Source organism: Protomyctophum bolini (genome assembly GCF_963924005.1).
Source record: "Protomyctophum bolini genome assembly, chromosome: 11".
Lineage (NCBI taxonomy): Eukaryota > Metazoa > Chordata > Actinopteri > Myctophiformes > Myctophidae > Protomyctophum > Protomyctophum bolini.
Genome location: NC_137872.1, coordinates 15,047,692 through 15,069,513, shown reverse-complemented (window position 1 = coordinate 15,069,513; position 21,822 = coordinate 15,047,692). Strand labels below are relative to the sequence as shown.

The 21,822-nt window shown below is 40.6% G+C and overlaps 3 protein-coding genes across 3 annotated transcripts; 2 read left to right on the top strand and 1 right to left on the bottom strand.

Annotated features, from left to right (window-relative positions):
* The first annotated feature begins 870 nt into the window (after positions 1–870).
* Positions 871–5,466, top strand: LOC308323576 (uncharacterized protein). Its single transcript, XM_080775310.1, has 9 exons — positions 871–1,007; positions 1,157–1,248; positions 1,658–1,721; positions 2,456–2,506; positions 2,684–2,915; positions 3,329–3,467; positions 3,650–3,746; positions 4,174–4,260; positions 5,226–5,466. The coding sequence occupies exons 6-9, from the start codon at positions 3,386–3,388 to the stop codon at positions 5,290–5,292; spliced, it is 333 nt and encodes a 110-aa protein (XP_080631436.1). The 5' UTR covers positions 871–1,007; positions 1,157–1,248; positions 1,658–1,721; positions 2,456–2,506; positions 2,684–2,915; positions 3,329–3,385; the 3' UTR covers positions 5,293–5,466.
* A 2,778-nt stretch (positions 5,467–8,244) lies between these two features.
* On the top strand, positions 8,245–12,078 carry cabp5b (calcium binding protein 5b; the record flags this gene model as incomplete). Its single annotated transcript, XM_080775019.1, has 5 exons — positions 8,245–8,275; positions 9,084–9,227; positions 9,747–9,856; positions 10,299–10,446; positions 12,050–12,078. 5 exons carry the CDS (start codon positions 8,245–8,247, stop codon positions 12,076–12,078), a joined length of 462 nt encoding a protein of 153 aa, XP_080631145.1.
* A 4,372-nt stretch (positions 12,079–16,450) lies between these two features.
* Positions 16,451–20,143, bottom strand: asphd1 (aspartate beta-hydroxylase domain containing 1; the record flags this gene model as incomplete). Its single annotated transcript, XM_080775306.1, has 5 exons — positions 16,451–16,560; positions 17,099–17,212; positions 17,620–17,827; positions 19,148–19,354; positions 19,700–20,143. The coding sequence occupies 5 exons, from the start codon at positions 20,141–20,143 to the stop codon at positions 16,451–16,453; spliced, it is 1,083 nt and encodes a 360-aa protein (XP_080631432.1).
* Between the last annotated feature and the right edge of the window lie 1,679 nt (positions 20,144–21,822).

The following is a 21,822-nucleotide window of genomic DNA, read 5'->3' as shown; positions in this document are numbered from 1 at the left end:
ATTTGGGGCAAATGGTCATTACGTGTTCCACAGTCTGTAGTGGATCCTCGCATTCACAGTGGGCACTGTCGGAGATGTCCCACTTCTGCTTTGAGGGTTGTCCACTCCTTGCAGGGGAGGTGCTGGCAAAGAACATATTTGGGGTCCTCGATGTATTCCACTGGTCCCTCTGTCTTGCCTTCACCCAGGATGCCTTGGAGGTGTCAGCTGGTGTTGTGTGGAGCAGTTCCTGGGCCTGTGTGGCAAAGGGGCACAGTGACTTGAGGCACGTGTGCTGTGGCAAAGGTCGCCGTGACTTGGTGTGTGTGTGTTGTGGCAAAGGGCACCGTGACTTGAGGCACGTGTGCTGTCTCTGACGACCTTGTGGAGGAGATGGCTGGGATTCACTCAGCTGTGCCTTCCCGGTGAGGGCCAGCGTGGCTGCTTCTCGTCTGACCTCTGTTGGAGTGATTCCAGCGAGAACAGGCAGGCAGTTTGTTTGGGGTGGCCCATCCGGTGTTGAGGGCAGCATCCAGATTCTTGACATGAGAGCTACGGCTCCAGACTGGGACACAGTACTCGGGTCGTCTGCATAGCCATACTTCATTGATGTTGTTGCAGGGAGGTCATGGATGTAGCTGTTAGTGTTGAACAGCAGTTACTGGTGTGGAACCGAAAAGCTTCACAAACATGCCAAAAAATTCTAGTTTTGAACCTTTTTAATCTAGTTTATTTTCAAATAAATTTGTTTTTACTGTTTTGTGAAGCAACTTTGGGTACCTTGAAAAGTGCTATATAAATTGTATGTATTATAAAAAAACAGACACACATAGCAATTGTCGCCACACAGACATCACAAATTCCTATTGGCGGCAGCAACAAGTGAGTGCAAAGCCATTCATAGACTATAACCACTATGTCTTCATTCCAGATGCTGCGAGGCTCAACCGGAGCCCCTACAGGTGGACATCTGCAGTTCTCGCTGTCCATGGATGAATCTGCATGGGGGGCTCTGAAGGCGGCTCAAAGTAAGAAACCACTTAGACTTTTCTATTACTGCGAGTGGTATGGTCGGCTTCTGTTTTAAATGTTCTCTATACATTTTGTGTATGATGTGAAAGGACACAATGTACGTATATCTGGCTCTTGGTCACTTAAATTAATCTTTCTTTCTTAGGGTGGATGGGTCGTGGTAGACGTCGTGGAAGGACAGAGATCCGTTCCAAAGCTTCGCTCCCGGGGGTTTCCTCTGAGGACTTCTGATGAGCTGTGAGTAGGAATATTTCTTGTTGGGATGGATATCTGTTGTACTGTTATGGTACGAAGTATAGCATGGCAGTATGATTCCTCCTAGTGGCACTGGTTGACTGTCTGTCAGCTCTCCAAGCTAATCAAAGTCTTAATGACACTTTTTTTTAACCACTTCAACCCCAGCATCTCTATTCTGGGGGGAGCGTTTAATTTTTCAAATTAGCAGATCTACAAGCTCACACCGCATTGCAACGTGTTGTGAGCTTGTAGATCTGCTATGTTTGGCAAATCAATTTGTGTAGAGTGAAATCGGAGCATATACCAAATGCTCTCTTTAAAGGTCTGTTTTATCAAATCTATAGAGGGTTTAAGTGGTTCTGAATATGCAGCTCAACAAAAGCTAATTTAGTCCTTACTACTTTCTTAGGACGGAGATCTGTGTAGATGCCGGAGGACTTCGGACCTGGGCCTGCCCGGTGAGGAACCGCACAGTAAGAACCGCTCTAGGCCTTTCACGATTATGAGGTTTCTTTTTACTGGACGATTATTGTCGCTCAAATAAATTGCAATTAAATATTTAAGTGTGGCCCGGATGGTTAGCTCAACTGTCTGGGCACCTATGCTGCCAAGCCAGCCGGAAGGCGTGCTGCGGGTTCGACTCCCGACGGCCTTTGCCGTGTGTCACTCCCCATCTCTTCCCCCTTTCCTGTCTATATACTGTTCACTATCAGTAAAGGCATAAAAAGCCCCAAAACCAACATGAGGGCTACGGCTCCAGACTGGGGCACAGTACTCAGCGGTGGGGAACACCAGAGCCTCGGTACCGGCTGGACGCCGTATCGGTGCGGCACAGGCGGGGGTCTTTCTCTTGACGCCGTCAGGTGTTGTTTAAAGGACAGTGTTCTGTCCAGCTTCACCGCAAGATATGATGGGGAGGAGTGGGACTGTAAAAATGTACAAATGACACCACTGCTATCACCGACGAGCACACCCTATGACCCTAATTGATCACGTCTAGGAATTTCAACAATTTAGGCAGTTCTCACATCCAGAGTGACTTACAGTAAGCAACAACACATAGTAATGCATCAAATTCATAAACAATTGTCATCAAGAATAAGAAGTATAGACTATCCAGACTATTGGCAGCAACAACAAGGGAGTGATGTGCGAAGCTTTTCTATGAAGCCATTCATAGACGATAACGGCCATGTCTTTCTTCCAGATGTACTGCAGGTCTCTCCAGGAATCTGCATTCCTCTGAAGACGACTCAAAGTAAGACCCTGTTAGGCCTGTCAAAAAGAACCCTAACTGAAACGTTTATTACTGTAAGTGATATGTTTAGCTTCTGTTTAAATGTTCTCTGTAAATAAAAGTTTTATGTATATATGTTGTGACAGGATAGAATATATATCTGGCTCTTGGTCACTCTAATCAATCTTTCTTTGTTAGGATGAAGATCGCGGTAGACGTCGCTGGAACGCGGCTGCTGGACAGGGAGTACACACACACATACACACACACACACACACACACACAGAAAGGCTAATTTGGTGTGTGTTTTTTTTTTCTTTGTTAGAATGGAGATATCGATAGACGATCTGATGTTCCCTGGACAGAGATCCGTTCCAAAGCCCCCCCCCCCCCCCCCCCCGGGGGCTTCCCCAGAGGACTCTGATGAGCTGTGAGTAGGAATAGTTCTTGCTTGTTTCTGAGGATGGATAACTGCTTTTGTACTGTTATGGTACGAAGAATGGCATCATTAATAATACAGTAATCCAAATGTTTTAAATATTTTAGGATAAATCTAAATGACTCTGCACAATAGTTTGAAAGTCAATATCTCATATCATGAGCGTGCCTCTTGGTCTTTGTAACAACTTGAATACAAATTACAAAAGATGTTGAGGACTGTACATGTGTTGATGCCTCCTAGTGGCACTCTGGTTGAATGTCAGCTTTCCAAGCTAATCAAAGTCTTTTGTTAACCACTTCAACCCCAGCATCCCTATTCCGTTCAGCAAAAATAGCAGATCTACAAGCTCACACTGCAACGTGTTGTGAGCTTGTAGAGCTAATGGTTTCTTTCTCTCTCAGGATGGAGATCATAGACACAGCTGGAGCCTCTAGAGATGGAGATCTGCAGGTCTGTCCATGGATGGGAGGACGGAGGACGGAGATCTGGGTAGACGCTGGAGGACTTCGGACCTGGGCCTTCTCAGTGAGGAACTCAACGGTACGAACCGCTTTAGGGTTAGGGCTTTTTTAGGCTTCGTAAAAAGCCAATAATCGTCCGTTGCCGATAATTGGTCGATCCCTATTCTTAAACGTTACTGTAAGTGCATGTGTATGTTGTGACAGGACACGCACGCACACAGCAAAGCTAATTTGGGGTGTGTGTCTTTCGTTCTTTGTTAGAATGGAGATCTCAGCCGATGCCCGAGATCCGAAGCTTTCCCTGGGTGTTTCCGCTGAGGACTTCTGGGTCGCTGGGAGGCTCGGACGGAGCTAGAAGGTTCGGTAGATGCCACTGGAACCTGTTTAGGCCTGTCAGAATTTAAGGTTTTATAATGGCCGATTTTAATTGTCGCTCAAATAAATTACAAGTAACAATTTAATTGCGTCATACTAACATTCTAAATAAAACTTTGGCTTTTGTAGGCTTTTTAAACAAAAAGCTGCACATGGCATAATTCAATAACTTTATACACAAAATAAATTACAAAGTGACACATTTAGAGCTTGTAGATCGGTTGCTTGCATTATTTCTTTAAAATGTTTGACAATATATGAACATTTTCAACATGGAGACGATTATGACTCTAAAAAAGTATCTCAAATACTTGGCGATTAGGTAATTGTGACAGGCCTAAATCCTTCTAGTTGTGTTTTTTTATATCATGTTCTGTAATCAGTTAGGGTTGACTATAGACTTTTTTTAGGAACAAGATCATCATGCCGGTGAAGAGCACGTTTCTAGCCGATGGAGCAACTATTTCTGATCACCTTTGGAGTTACATCACAGCAAGGTAACTATACAACACACGCACACACACTATGATCATGACATGACATCAGCTTGTGACTGCAACTTGTTCCTGTTCGCAGATGACTCGGCACTGCTAGTCTCGGACAGGAACAAACTGCAGGTTGAAAAGGCTCTGAACTCGGTAGAATCTGCACCTGGCTCGCTGATAACAAACTATCTTTACACCTGGGAAAAACTGAATCCATTCTCTTTGGATCTAATAGTAATCTCAGCAAGGCAAATGGCTTCTTGGTTAGAGTTGGTGACAATGTTATCACACGTAAAGATGAAATTACCTACCTAGGTTCCATCCTGGAGGCTAATCTTTCCGGTGATAAAATGGCCACCAACGTAATCAAAAAAACCTACCTCACTCCTGCCCACTTTGACAGGCTGGAATGGCTTAGGGTCGACGACAGAGTACAGCATCTTGCAATGGGTCTGGTCCACAAGATTCGATACACCACCAAGATACCCATGTACCTGTCTAGATACTTCCTTTATGTTAACAAAGTCCACACCCACAACACCAGAGGGAGTGCAACGAACCATGTACAACCCAGATTCGGCACAAACAAGGGACTAAATTATTTTCACTCCTATGCCACCAAAATGTGTAACGCCCTACCAACAGTCATTAAGACATGTGAATCCCTTGACTCCCTTTTTCCCCTCACTGTATAAGTTTATTTCCCCTTTTTACCTCCTTTATGATGAATTCCTGTTCTGTTCTTTGACTATATAGAAGTGTCTTATTTGTACGTCTCTAAATGTTTTGATGAATTGAACATGGTGGACCCTCTTGTAAACAAGTGTAATGCTTAATTGGGTCGTCCACTTACAGTTAACAGTCTTTGTATTGAGTTTGTGCTTGACATGTACTGTAATTCTGCAAACTGTTAATAAATATTTCAATCAATATTGTTTTATGAACAGTAGTAATGAGCATTTCTTTCTTTTCTTTAGGACGTTGCTGGTCTCCTGTGTGGCTCCATCTGGAGGTCACCAGGGTTCTGAGTCACTCAGATCCTGACTGGTAGTGGTGATATGTAGATGTGATCAATCAGGGCTCTAAACAATAAAATAATAAACCAATATAAATAACTAGATAATAATATAAATAAATGGATAAAACGAACGATAAAAAAATAGATTATAGTAAAATAAAAGTAAATTAAAATAGTAAAATTAAAGTAAATTAAAATTAGTAATATATAAAATAAAATTGGTAATAGCATAGTAATGGATAAAATAAATATAATTAGTAATATAGACAATAATACATAAAATAAATTAAATTATCAATATAGTAATGCATAAAATTAGTAATGACAGTAATACATAAAATAAATAAATGCATAAAAAATAAAATTAGTAATAACAGTAATACATAAAATTAATACAATTTGTAATGCATGAAGTAAAATTAGTGATAACATAGTAATACATCAAATAAATACAATTGGTAATATAGTTATACATAAAATTAGTAATAACATAGTAATATATAAAATAAATTCAATTACTTTGTGTTGTTGTTATAGAATGACTTAAAAAAAAAAATATATATATATATATATATATATATCAATCACATCTACATATCACAACCAGGCTATATTGCCAGCAGGCAGGTGGACTGTAGACTCACTACAGCTGTCACAATGTGGTATACTTTGTTTTGACCCAACTGGCCTCCAAGGAGAGGCGAGCATGGAGCCGGACATCTGATGATACACGAGAGAAGACGACATAGTCAAAAAAAATTGTAACAAAAGTTTCATGTTGATTGTAATTTATGCATGATGCCATATATCTGTAAATATTCATTATTTTCTTGTTAATAAATTATTGCATTTATACCCGGGTGTCCGTTATGTGTCCATTACCCTTAGATCGCGCCGCCGCGGATTTATTTATTTTTTAAATGGTCTAAAAATGAGTTATTTAGCATAGTTTTACCAATGAATTAGCCTATACACAGACAACGACTGATTAGCCTATTTTGGACGAAATGGGTCTTTTCTCGAGTCAGTGTGTAGTCTCACTAGTCTGTGTAGATTACCCGGCGTTGTTGCTGCCCCTCCCGGGAGTCGCGGCTCATGGCTCTTCACAGACGGCACAGAGACAGCAGTCACTCCGCTGAACGTGTCAGTGTTGCTGCAGTGGTGTGAACTGTGAACCGTGCGGCCACTGGTGGTGGTGCTGAGTTCTGACAGCCGAGTCACAGCTTCTTCTTCTGAATTACTTTATCTTTGCCTTGGAAAATAAATTTTGCGTTTTGCTGTTTCCCAAAACAAACCAGCGCGCGCTACTGTTTGCTACAAAGCGACTGGAAGTGGACGAGGTTTACAGACATACCAATAGTAGCCAATCATATGCTGATTAGGCCAGTTGCTGTATAGCCTACCTACCCGATCACCAGGGAGCAGCAACAACACACACACACACACACACACAATAGCCTTCTATATAATGCTGCGCACATATATTATATATATTTAAAAAAATACCCAGCATATTTTTTGGGAAGGCTAAGCCTTACACACCCGCCGCCTATGGGCACTGTACTGTAGCCATATAATACCTGGCTAGGTGAAAACAAAAGAAACCTGATTAGCATTTGAGTACTTTTAACACCACCTCTGAACAGCCGGCGGAGAGGTTCACATTTTCGGAATTTTGAGTCACAGAGGGTCAATAATTCCCAGAAAATCTAATGTTAAAATAAAATGTCCACGAAAATCTTCATGGGGGCTAAAAGGGTCTATTTAATTCTTCATGGGGGCTACAGCCCCATAGCCCCCACAGACTCGACGTTGTTGGCTGTGCGTGTATTGTAGCTCACCTGGTCTCGTTCTCTCTCCCTCCCTCCTAGGCCGACTGAACTCCTCAAGGGAGAGCCTACAGCACTCTCCCCCAACTAAAGTAGTCACTAGCTCTCTCTCTGCTCTACCCACATGCAGGACTGCAAGTGACTAGAAGCCTAAGCCCCTGACAAGAGGAACCCTATGTTGATGTTTTGCCCCGTTTTCCCCTTTCCCTAACACTTTAAATATAAGACAATTTAAGTTTGTTTAATCTGACTCTGAGCCTCTTATTTTATTGTGACCTATTCTCCCCTGGGTTGCCACAGTGGACATAACAACTACATATAAAGGTAAGAAAACCTTCCAGCATGAATTCTCCTTTAATTCTTGTACATGTGTGTAGTGCATTATCAATGTGAGCATTATCGGACATGAATTGGAATCCTTCATGGATTGTGGACATTACACATGATGGATTGTGGACATTACTATAATGTATGTATAATACCAACTCTTATCTAATACCAGTCCATTAGAATACATATTTCCATGATATATTATGTAATGGCATTCAGGTCCAGGATCCTATCCCATCTGATGTCAGAGGTTGTTTCTCTTCCACTCACTCATCCGTACAAATACCCCTTCCAGTTTCACTCTGTGAGAGTAGCTAGAGCCCTACCGGATCTAATGTCACTCACATAGCCTTACGTGAAGATGGCGACGATCTAGCTATCTAATAGATGAAATAAGGAGAAATTGTTCAGCACTGTGTCCTCCCTAACACACATGTACAGTGTAGGAGTACTTTTTTTAAACAGTATTTTGCCTCATACTAGTATTACTTATGTTTCACCGCAGAATAAATGTAATTTCAGCGTGAATGTATATATTTTTTAATGTTTCAACTAACAAAAGCGCTGTATATTCAGTCTTAAGCCCATCCATCCGTCTTTTATAGACTGGAGAAAGCACAGAAAGATAATCCAGCTGAGACCCCCCCCCCCCACTGGCATATACAGATCAACAGTGATCACGGATGCACACGTCATAAGGAACAACACAGCGGCTGTAACTTAGAGCGCCGAGAGACGGGCTTTGAACAAGAACACACAACACAGTACACACAGGAAGGACATCTCCACTGAGGCTGTGATCATGAGTCTGGGACCAGCATGCATCTTCCTAAGAGGAGGGAAGAGGAGAGTAAGTGAACATGTGCTATATGGATTCTATTTACTGTATGTTTCTCCAAGATAAGATTCCCTTTTTTTTATTAATTGTAGTGCTAATTGATACATTTTGTGTTCAACAATTTAAACAAAGATGCTATAGGTGTTGCTTGTAAATCAGATATTACAAAATTGTCATTTAAAACAAAACAATGCTCAAAATAGGGCTTAACGTTTATTTATAATTAAATTGTTTAATTGTGATATTGTAAAATATTAAATCAGAGTCTACATTTCCCAAAGGAAATGCGTGAATTAAGTCTTGCCCACAAGCATGGATAAACATATCCGCACCGGCCATTAAAATGTATGACCAGAGGAGATATCCTTAAGCAGAGGCATACCACCAGCAAATCAAACCATGCATGAATTGATTGTTTCGTTTTGATGGAGAAAAAAAAGCAATTTGCTAAAAAGTTGTTGCACAGATATTGACTTGATCTCAGTTGATTTAGTCATTTAGCTGCCAAAGCAAATATTATGAAAAAGTAAATTGATTCTTTCATGATATTGTTTTGCCGACAAGGACCCTGTCGCAAGATGAAGTAGAAGGTGACTCTTTGCATACCTTTATTTAAGATGATATTAAATCTTTTCCGTACTGTGGGTGGAAACCTTGTACAAAACCATTACTTTTCACGAATGAGAATTGTGAGCTTGTAGATTGGTTATTTTCACTAATTGTTCTTGAAATTCTTGTATGACAAAGTAGGGCATTAAATGACAAATAATTGAGGTATGAGGTTAGTGCCCAACAGCTATATTTTTTTATTTCTTTTTAGAGCTACGTGAGGCTTTTGTGGAGTTTGATAAAGACAAGGATGGATTAATATCTTGCAAAGACCTGGGGAACCTGATGAGGACCATGGGTTACATGCCAACTGAGATGGAACTGATCGAACTAAGCCAGAATGTCAATATGAATTGTGAGTGACATCCATTAGATTAATGCTCTTTTTTGCCACATGCTTTTGGGAAAGGGAAATGGCTGTATTCATGTTATATTACCCTTTACAACAGTACAACAAAGATATATAGGTCCCAAATTGGGAAGCAAAAGGTGAGCTATTTTTGAATAGCTGAAGTATAAAATAGGGCTCAAGTGATTAATGTGTTTTGTAGATTCATAATTAATCATCTAAATCTGCCAAGAAACTATAGTAACTATATTTTCCTCTGAGATGTAGGGGAGGGAGTATAAATTATAAATAATTGAAAAATGACGGACGGACGGACGGACGGACAGACACCTCCAGCCACTGCAGACGTGCTATTATATTCTAATTACATATTCTGCCATACAGATTGTTTAAAATAACATTATACAGTAAAATGTCCCAAATTGTGCAGTAGCTTTCTAAAATAAATAGCTACATATGCTGTGTGGTTCTATGGTCGCTGCAGTTGCATGCATCTAACAATTGTGTTGTCCCGTCTCACCACAGTGGGAGGGAGGGTAGATTTTGAGGATTTTGTGGAGTTGATGAGCCCCAAACTACTGGCTGAAACTGCAGGGATGATCGGGCTGAAGGAACTTAAAGAAGCTTTCAAAGAGGTGAGCTATACTGAAACACCCTTTCTCTTTCTGTAAGTCTCACACTCACTACATGCTCTATTCAGACTTTACAGTTTGATGTCTATGATATGTTTGATGTGATCACATTGTGCCTGTTGAGACCTAAATCATTGTAAAGACGGCTGTCTCCAACAAGCCATATCTTGCACTACCTGGTGGACATAAATTACATTAATGTGCTTTGCTGCTGCGCTGTATAAAGTTGGGGTGAACTATAAGCAGAGTTTGATCTTTGATTCTGGATTTATCAGCGACAGCCAGGCTGGTTCGGGTTTAATTTCTGCTTGATCCAGTTCACAAAACATGGTGGCGACATAACATTTATTTTCCCCCATTAGGTTGACGTGCTGCTAAACTGAATTAATGAAGGTATACTTAAAGTATGGTAATCCTTAAGTTATTCTCATTTTGTTTCCTGCAGTTTGATATGGATGGCGATGGTTCTATAACATCAGATGAGCTCAGACATGCCATGGCAAAGCTATTAGGTGAACAGACCAGCAAAAATGAGATTGACGCTGTCGTCAGAGAAGCTGACAATAATGGAGATGGCACTGTGGACTTTGAGGGTGAGACGCACACGCACACACACACACACACACACACAGTTCCATATGGGGCCTATATAGCCACCTGGAACAGGATTTGTCTGTATTTCAGTCCGTCTGTCATCTAGCTCTGTCCCCAAAGGTTAAGCAATCACATCTAAACTTAAGCTGCTATACATGCATACAGCAAACCTTATCTTATCGTTTCTCTTTAAAGGACCATATTTTGAGTTTTAGAATACAGCTGCTTAGAATACATCATTTTGCATGGCAGTTGGTCATTGGATATAAAACATGTTTAGATCAGTCTACAGTCACAGCTTTTAGACCACACTGGTGTCAATACAGTACACGCCATTGTCTATTCACAGCTTCAGTACATCGTATGTACTGAAGCATCATACATAAACATTGACCATGTCATGTTAATTTTTTTTTTTTTTTTAGATCCATCGATATTAAACATTAACAAACTTATTCAATGTTGGCTAAACATCATTGTACAGAGTCAGTATTTGCCTGTAGGATTATGAAAGACCTTAGCCACCCCAGCCAGGACTATTTCAGCCGTTACCATTTGACACGCAGTACTGCATATTCAAGACACTACTTGCAGGACAGCTATTATCCTAACTAGACCATGTTCATGAAAATGAAATCTGCATACCACTAAACTAGCCTATTACTGTCTTCTACTACTACTACTACCAGTGCAGGTTTAATGCAAGGACTTTAGATGCTATAGCACTGGGCACCAAATGGCAGGGCATAAGTGACTAAAGGCCTATTCATAATCCAATTTTAGGTGAAGAGGTCGCCACCTTTTCAGTGGTTCAGCGAGTCTGGGTGACCACCGTCTCGGTGGTTAGTAAAAACAGAGAGAAGGGTTGGGGGAGAGCGGTGGTTTTCTCTTCACCGCAGCTCAGTGACGTCATGGTGTCGTTTTCAGTGATAGTGGTGGTCACCTCATCACCGAAAACTGAAGTATGAATAGGCCTAGCCCTGAAACATGACTGTCATGATGATCAAGTACGAGCGTCATGTGAACCATGGCTAGTGAAGTACGAGCGTCATGTGAACCATGGCTAGAATAGGCCTTAAGATCACTGACATATTGAAGCAACGGCTGCTGATGGATCGATAAAAACAGGCGGCAGCAATGCTGCAGCAATTCACATGAAGATTTTCGCTCTGCACCATCTTGCAGTGACATATCCTAACTTCACACATTTATACTAAGATACTTGACTGAACTAGAAATGTGATGCTGATACAGGAGGGGAAGATGACTGGTAAGAACTGCCTCTTTGCAGAGTTCTGACTGGATAAAATGTTCTATTTATCACTTATTGCAGTAAAAATCACACACGTGTGAACTGAGTGGTGCAATTCCCCCCCCCCCCCCTCTCTCTCTCTCTCTCTCTCTCTCTCTCATTAGAGACACAGCACTACCCCTCTCTCTGTTTCTGGCGCCCCCTACTGGTATAAATAAGTCACATACTCGTGCTCATCCAGGTACACAAACGGGTACACAAACAGGTACATACACGGACATTGCTGGTTGTATGAGTGGTTGCACCACTCAAAAAACATATCACTTACACCCTGCCTTTTTCCTATTCAGAGTTTGTGAAAATGATGTCACGGGACTGAAGAGCACAAAATTATATCACTGGCATGAAGAGCACAAAAGTGGAAATTAAGGAAATAAACAGCACAAAATTATGTCACAGGAATTAAATGAACCTGTAAACCTGTGATGTGACAAATATAGCCTAGCTGATTCTGAAGAGAACAAAATTATGTCACAGGAACTGACAGTGAAGCGAAAAGATTGTTTTTGGTTTAATGTATTTGGGTTTTGTTTTGTTTTTCTTAAAATCTACATCATGTACAAAATGACTTGATTTTAAGATCTTCAACAAAATATGATGTGCTATGTTATGGTTAATCTTTTGGAAATCATGTTTATTTTTAAGTCAATCCATGTCCATGTTTTATTTAAATTCACAGAAGATCTGGTACAGACTGAGACATCATTGTGTGGATGTTGATGATTGTTTTTTAAGAAAGCAAACTCAGATGTACTTCTTTTAGCAGAGGACTTGGTAAAAGAAAATGTATCCCATACTATGTATGTTGGTTCGGTTGTGACTCTTACATGCCTTCCGACTGAAGCTGCAGAGACAGCTGGGTTTTGGGTTTGTCCTTTCCAGAAGGGGTTATTCACCCACACTGATTTGCATCTGTGAATCTTGAATGCTCAGCAGGAACAGACACACACACGTGTTGATGGTGGAGGATGTACCTCATTATTGGACCCAAATCTAACAGACAGTCCAATCTGTTAGTTAGATAATGAAAATATTCCTGGGATTTGGGACCTGCTAAAACCCACTGTTGCATACTCAGGGTCATTACAGAAAGAAAATTGAGAAAATAAACTTTGATTCATAGGTAGCCATGACTTTCTAAGAAAGATATGAGCTCCCTCATCTACTTCAACATCTGAGACTCGTGGCCACAAGTTGACCAAAATGCCAACTACCTCCTATAGCCTCCCTCTTCAACAAGTATAGATAAACTGTATATAAACTGTATAAACAATGTTACATTTAGATGAGATTGGACTTCAGCATATACTGTAAGCATTTTGTCAATACATAATGTCTAATCAACATAATATTGTATATATTTGTTAAAATAATAAAACAACAAAGCTTGAGAGCTTGTGGTCCTTCAGCCCAGAACACTCAATCATTCCCTGAAGGATACATTGTAAACCCAGATACTTATATGTTAACATATACATAATACATATATAACAATCTCTGGAATAATCTGTCTCTCGGAAGGGGAGGATTAGTTCAGCCTCTGTAATCCTAATCATGGGCCTCTCAGATGAGCAGATGGCAGATGAGACAAAATCGTCAACACAAACTCATCTACGGAGTAAACAAAAACATTAACAAAAGGGAGATAAATTCCAACAAGAATTAAATTTGTTATTAATCTGCAGTGCATTCGTTTCAACAAGCACTTATGTCATCTAACCACTTCCATCCTGTTAAAAAATATGTTTTTGTTTATTTACTTTTTAGCTAAACACTGAATTGCTTTCAGTGTGGCATATTTCGCTGCATATTTTAGGTCGGTAGGGCCCTATCTTATGCAACCCCTTATCCATAAACTTATTTGCCATTTCTTACTATTTTAAAATATTTTAGTAAGAAAATGGCAAATACGTTTATCAATAAGGAGTAAGGGGTGGCGCAAGATATAGCTGAAAGTGTACTGGGTTTAAGTGGTTAATTTCTGTATATTGTAGGGTCCCTGACGGTTCGTGGCTGAGGAGAGACTTCACATATTGTTAATTATTGTGTTGCCATGTATTGCAGGGAATTCATGTGTCATGTCAATCTATGTTATATTAATTCACAATTGTTTTGTTTTGTTTCGGAAACCATGGGTGACCTGGGCTACACCCTACTGTATATATAGCATGGAATGAAGTTAGTTTGTGTTTTGGTGTTCAAATAAAAGAGTATTCATTTAGAAGTTGCCTGTGTGCTTCATTTCCATCGGTTGTTACAATATTTAATCTTAAGAGATTACTAATCTGATGGTGTCACACACTGCACTTCTGCATTGTTGTATAATCATCATATTCTGATTATGTATGACACGCTAATCTGCACATGGGCCTGTTTGAGAAACACCCAAGAGATGTGCAGTATGGTTTTGATTTGAACAGTTCACACTGTTAACTGGTCTGTTCCCTGCAGTGTTCCCACTTCCCACAATTTATACTTTATACTTATTGCACACACTGACGTGGGCATCCACATGATATACTGTATGGTCGCCATATTACATCATCAACCTCATTCGTATTTTCTGAATCCAAGATTATAAACGCAGTGCCATTGTCACGGCCACCGAGGGTAGAGGTAAAGAGAAGGATGCAAGGATTGTAGTTTTCACATTCACATAATTTACAACAATGACATCACTGGGTGGCAATCTACTTCATGGACAATAAACTGCACTGTACTGTCAACACTGAGGCCCTCTACATACAAAGCTGTTCTTCTAGGCTTAGGTCCTTCATCGTGTGCAACTGGATGCTGAAAATGTTCTCCCTCTCTTTACCGTGGTATATGCTGTCAACACAAGGGATGCCAAAGCTGGTGAGGGAATTCAAAACCATAGTTGTTGTGGAGCTGGACATAGTGTAGCATGGCATGTTTTTGTTTTGTTTTTACATTGGATGACATAATACCATGCAATTTCTTTATTTATTTTTTGATTGGAAGACATTTTGTAGTGTAGCATGGCAATTCTTCAATTTTTTTACATTGAACAACACATTTTTTTATGGTTTTCAACGTTTTGTATGCTTTTTACATTGGACGACGGTGTGTAACAGCATGTCTTTTTTTTAATAGTTTTTACATTGGACAACACATGGTGTAATCTGAGTTCCCAGAAGTTTTATTTTTCGCCACTAGGCGACACATGGTGTGGCATGGCTTTTTTTTTATGGTTTTCGACGTTTTGTATGCTTTTTACATTGGACGAGGTATATTTTATGGTTTTTACATCGGACTAGTCCTTTGTGCTACGAGCCACACCAAGCTTGAGCCCCTTGGGAGAACTTTAGATCTGTACTGTGACATTTGATTCCCGGCTCCTGCATGGACTCTGGATGCCAGAGAGTAATGGGGTGTATATTACTTGACATAATGTCTGTTTGGGATTACTGACTGACTGTACTTATACTGTACATTCACTCAAAGTTGAAGGTCTGTCAACAGACAACCTTGTATTCATTTGAATATTCCTTGTCGATAGACAGTGTACGCATATCCATTTTGTTTTTGTTTTTGTTTCTTTTCTTTTCTTTTCTTTTCTTTTCTTTTCTTTTCTTTTCTTTTCTGATGAGAAGTGACCATTAAAATAATCAGAATAATCAATCTGTGATTGAGATTCCAACAGATTTATTATTCATTACAAATTTCACAGATGTGTGGATTTTGAAACATGTGAATTATATTCCGAGATACCCCGCCCCTGACCACAAATCATCACATGATGTCATTGATCATTGTCATTCATCATAATCATTTTGTTTTGTTACCAATATCGCGCTGATCACATTTCTGCTTGGCAGCACAATCGAAAGCACTTTCCAGTAAAGCATGTATTTTAGGTTTCAAGTGCATTGACACCATGTCAACACGGGTTTATCTGTCGCATAGCATTTCGTGGGTTGGCTTCAAATTGAAACTGAATGAACCCAAACCCTATATACACGATCCATGGTGTATTTTCATGAGCAGCACATGCCATATTCAAACCACAGTGACAATAAGAAGAAGAAGAATCACAGTTTGCAAAATATAGGTCAATGTTTAAAATAATACGGTAAAGTAAAGGCACCCAACTAGAAACAAAAATGACATTATTGAAGTTCACATTAATATAACTTCTGTTTTCACAGTTTTGGATTAGTGGAATAAGATTTCAAAACAGAACATCTCGAAAGTGACTGAAAAGACGTTCACTTCCTAAAGGCATATTAGCACATGCACCATTTCAAAAACGAAATCTATTTGTCAAGAGGAAAGGTCTTCACATGCAAATGAGCATTCATGAGCATCATATAGTATATATGTGACTATTAAAAATAAAAAGTGAACACGATTTTTTTTCTGCTCTCTTTAGGCTCGGGCTGAATGGCTTATACAATTCTTAAACCTGATTTATACTTTGTCGTACAACGGTGCCGCGTGCCGAAAATACCAGATCTACAAGCTCAAATCATGTTGCACAGCTTGTAGATCTGCCATTTTCGGCACGCGACATTGTCGCATGGCAAACTATAAATCAGGCTTCAGGGTAGATTCACACAGTGATTCATTGGCTGGAATGATGTTAACATTGAGATTTCATGACCCACAACAAGCAAGGCTATAAGATAAGGCACCCCTACGAGTCGTCTATGGGTTTTGCAGGAGCAAATTCAGAGGTCAGGGCTGAAAATGAAGTCCAAGGCTTGTCGCTCTGCCGCAGCCACATTCGGATGCCAGAGATCAACGCTAAAAATGACACGTGGTCCATCGTCTGCAGACCCTTTAAAAAAACACACATGGACGAAACGTTACAGTTTTTGTTTCATGATGTTTACACTATACAGTGCGCTGTAAGAATTATCCTTTGGTATGTTGTTGCAGGAGGCCTCTGATAAAGACGATGATTAAATGTGATGAAGTGATGTTTTTTAGTTCAAACAAAACATATCAGGGGGAAAAGGTTAAGCTCTATATTATATTACCGGTAAATCATAGTGTTTGTTCATTAACAGGGGTCTCTTCGTCTCTCCAGCTCTAATTTTGACCAATTGAGGACCCCCACATTATTATTCAACTCAGGTTCAGGTACAATAACAAGCCTTCAGCTTTAATGTGAGAGGTTTTTTTTCTAAAAAACTAAATGGATTAGTGACAGTGTGATACCAGCTGAACAAAAGCACTATTTAGACACACTATCCCTGTGTGTGTGTGTGTGTGTGTGTGTGTGTGTGTGTGTGTGTGTGTGTGTGTGTGTGTGTGTGTGCACATGTGTGCGTGCGCGCAGGGCGCGTGTGTGTAAAATACTGTGATTTACAGACCCTTGTGAGAGATAGTGTGGAGGAATGAGTCGTCTACCAAAAGACAGTGTCCCTCAGACCAACATTGAGGTTCTCCTCCCACCACCAGCTCACAAAGAGGAGGGGTCTGCAGACCTAAAAAAAGAAAAGAAAGAAACAGGTAGCATGCAATTTGCAACACTCTTTATTTTCTAAAGCATTTTTAGTGTTGGTACATCAAACCTGAATGTCTTGAACAAGTGTGGCATAAAGACAGTCATTGTGTCACTAAAATGTGTGTGTATATGCCAAGAGGAATGTCTACCTCTGTCCAAAACATTGGTGAAATAAATTGGTCTGTACACAAGCTGCAAGTGTTGCATTGAGTCTCTCGACTCAGTTGATGACGGGAGTGAGTAGCCTATGTTCGTTTGATGCTTTGCACCCGCAACAAACACCTAGGTATGCTGACGCCTTCCTTCAGAACAAGCTTGAACAAGTGAACAAGTGTCAAAACCACAGTCTTTCAGGAAGGTTTTTTCTTCTCACACATAATTACTTACCTAGATGACAACGCAGGCGTGTATTGGTTGGTCCATACGAGCCCCCTAGAGTAGCCCCAGGTGGTAGCAGCCAAAATCCCACAGCTCCCAACGAGTTACTGCTTATAAATGTACGAAGAGACAGAAGTGTCCGGTAGGTACAGGGACAGGCACGACAGTTCGCTGCCACACAGACACCTGCACTGTACAAGGAAAACACTGCCTGGCCCTGAAAGAAACATTAAGATGCATGTGTATAACTCAGATGAAATAGAATCCAAAAAGAAGTATGCACATCTGTAAACAATTCTACACGTGCTGAACAAAAATATACGTACAGGGAAAAGGAAGGCAGTCCACACACGTTTTACAGCTCAATAATTTAGTTGAAGACAGACAATGTTTCAACCACATCAGATCTTCGTTAGGTATATGGGTTCACAAACAAAGTTGTTGTAAAACAGTGTGCGGAAAACCTTCCTTTTCCCTATAACTACGAGACACCTGTGGACAATCTCTAAAACCAAGTAATTGACCCATACACAAATTTGGTGTTTGGTAGATACGTTCAGGTCAGTAAAGCCTTATTATCATAAAGATGCCAAATAAATACAGCTTTTTTTAAAATCACCTTCAGTATACTGTATAATCCTTTTGTATACAAGAAAGTATGGCAAATAAATGTAGGTGGTATACGAGGTGCATACTGTACGTTGGTTAGACATACTAACAGTCCAAAAAAGATCAGAGAGCCGAGACAATAAAAGTTAATAATAAAAAACACCATATCATTTTCTAAATGCTGGAATTACTCCAATTGACTTGGGTAAAGGGCAATGGGTCTATACAGTGACAGTAGAGTATATTATTTCAGCAAATAATACTGGGAAGACTTCCCAGGATTTTTGAGGTGTGTTTTGTCTCTTAATGTTCCTGTAACCATTACAAAAATATGCTACAATATACAGTAATTGTATAGGAAAATAAATCTTTAAATTGTCTGACAAGTAAGTTAGCCCTGTTGCTAAATGTTCACCTGATTAGAAAGGAGCCAGCTTGGTGGTTCAGGCATCTAGTACAGATACCTCCCGAGCGTCTCCCTATAGGTCCTCGATGCACATCCAACTGGGAGGAGACCCCCTGGCAGACCAAGGACCAGATGGGGGGGATATCTCCACACTGGCCTTGAAATGCCTTGGGGATCCCCCAGAAGTGCTCGGAAAGGGAAGGCTGGAGGCTGGATGGATATGTGTGTGTGTGTGTATATGTTTACTTATCAGCAAACCAAAAGGTTTCTCTCTCTTTTCCTATACAGTATAATTTGTATCATTCTGTGTGTGTGTGTGTGTGTGTGTGTGTGTGTGTGTGTGTGTGTGTGTGTGTGTGTGTGTGTGTGTGTGTGTGTGTGTGTGTGTGTGTGTGTGTGTGTGTGTGTGTGTGTGTGTGTGTGTGTGTGTGTGTGTGTGTGTGTGCGTGCGTGCGTGCGTGTCTTGCAAAACAAATGTGCCTCTATTTGTGCCAAAGACAAGATTTATAATCCTCACTATACCTTTGGTCCCATATAGGTCCATCCAAATTTTGGGTCGACTCCTCTCTGGTAAACAGCCTGGAACTCAGCCATAATGACAGGGTAGTTGGCCTCCAAGACATCAATATCATGGCGATGGGCGTCCCGGGGGAAGAACGGAATGCTTGGGACGTCTGGGAGGAAGAATAGATGAGGCTTCTGGATTGTAGAAAGATCGTTCAACCTAGCCTGATGTGTGTGATCAATCGCAAGTTAGTGACGTCTATGAAACAGCTTGAAAATGTCTTCAGTCAAATCTATGGTTGCGTCTTCTTCCACATATCTAGCTATAATGGCATTCATAAATGTGTTTAGAGTGAGTAAGCTATCAATGATGACATTCTTTCATAAAATCAGTTCCATTTAGATCACAATTCAGATAATTATGTGTTATGCTTATGTCACATTTTCACATGCCCTCTTCACAACAGAATGCTATACGATTCGGGATAAACACACACTACTAAGACATTACTTTTGGGAAATGTTGCCTGTGCACAAGCCCATGCATGGTTTCATGGATAATGTTCTTACCTGTTCACGCAGTCCCTTGTGGATGCGGCCCATGCCCACCCAACTGTAGCGCTTGGCGTACTCCTGAAGTGCTGTGTACAGTTTCCTACCTCCAACAGAGGCTTGGGCTGGGAATAAGGCGTGACTCAGCACTGGCGTGAGGTAGCCCCGCCCTTCATCCTCTCCTGTTTCCATGGGGATGCAGGGGACTTGATCACTTCCGGGGACCTTGGATCCCGCGTTGCACTCGGCCCCGACAAAGCTCCCAGCGCGGGACAACATGGCACGCCTGGAGCCCGACTTGTGCTTCCCAGCGTGCGTTCGGCCCGGGGCAGGCAGGTCTGAGCCCATCCGATAACAATACCACAGAAAGAGGAGCAGCAGTGTCCACAGAAGCCCGTTCAGTGGTTGGACGCCCAACTCAGCGCATGGAGGCCATGGGAGCGGGTTCACAAGCCAGTGCATCATTCAGATGCTGTGGAGCACAGAAATAATGAAGCGGAGATGCAGATGTTATGATAACAAATGGCCGTGTAAAATAGAGCGAAATGGATAATATTATTGCTCAGATTTATATAGCACTTTTCTAAGCAGCTTTTTCTCAGAGAAAGCCCTGTCCCCACTTACAGGTATGGTGCTTGGTCTTAGAAAGCCCTGTCCCCAGGTATGCTGCTTGGTCTTAGAAAGCCCTGTCCCCAGGTATGGTGCTTGGTCTTAGAAAGCCCTGTCCCCAGGTATGGTGCTTGGTCTTGGGGACCTCTAGTGCTTAGTTTCAGTAACGCTTTCTATGATGCCCATAGTATATAATATGCATTATTATCTGATTACAACACTTACACATGATTATAGAATATGAGAGCACTCATAAACACACTTTATAACAATTCATCAAGACACATTATAAGGTATTTGACTTATACGGTAAAGTAATATTACTTAATTATTGCTGAGCACTCTTTCTTTTGCAAGTGTTAAGTGTCAATAGTAAATTATGTTCAGTTCGTATAATTACACAAATGTGTAACAATATAATGTACTGTATTCGTGGTCAGAGCCTCCTCCTGTCCCCTGTATAAAAGTCCTGACACACTCCCACATCTTCCTTTGCACTTCCATATTGGAATGAGGTGGGTGTTGTTTGTTATCTTGTAACAAAATAAGAATTGGAGTTGCTCATTACTTACACGTTGTTTGTTTAACTTTGTTTAGAGAGAGGAAGGAGTCAATGAAAGAAGAAGAAAAACAAACTACGGTAACCTGGAGAGTATATATTTTATGTCATTCTTTGTCAGGTATGTTGTGTTTTATTATTGTTACTGTCATATCGCCATTGAACTTCCTTATCGGAATGAAAGAGGAATTCTTATGGTTGTAGTACACTATAATAATTTAGAATTTATTATAATAATTAATATAAGTCACAGGCGTTTAAGTAAAGTGGGGAAAATATCATTAAATCGGCTGTATGCAAAACAAAAACTAACAAAACCTTTCAGCCTAAACATCCAGGAATGTGTCATTCCTTAAAGCACCCAAGCACCACTTAGACATACAATCACACCATAATGCATTCTATGTATACTGCAGACTGTCCTGCTGTAGTAAGTGCTTCTGCTTGATATGTATACGTGCTTCTAAGTGTTTTCTGCAGAATGGCTTTGCCTTATTGCACTGCACATTTATATACCTTACATTGCAGTGGGTCTTAAACTTTTTCAAGTCAAGCCCACAAATTGATTTTAATTTGGTCGTGAACTCCCATCTGATCCATTACAGGGGCTTCATAGAAAGTGTTAGTCTATATGGTTGCTTTCCTATATGGTAAGCCTTGCTGTGCAAACCAATAAGTTAGTTATCTCTCCTTTACTTCATACTGCTGTTTCTGCTATACTTTTCGGCAGTTATGCAACAAACTTTTGGAAAGAAAAATAACAAATGGATTTGGATTAAATAAGTAAGTCATATTGTTATACAATATACCAATTCATTATTAAAGGGATTGTGTGTGTGTGTGTGTGTGTGTGTGTGTGTGTGTGTGTGTGTGTGTGTGTGTGTGTGTGTGTGTGTGTGTGTGTGTGTGTGTGTGTGTTGTTGGTTTTCTCAGGAATCAGGCTTATTGTAGCCTGGCTAATAATAAACCAGAC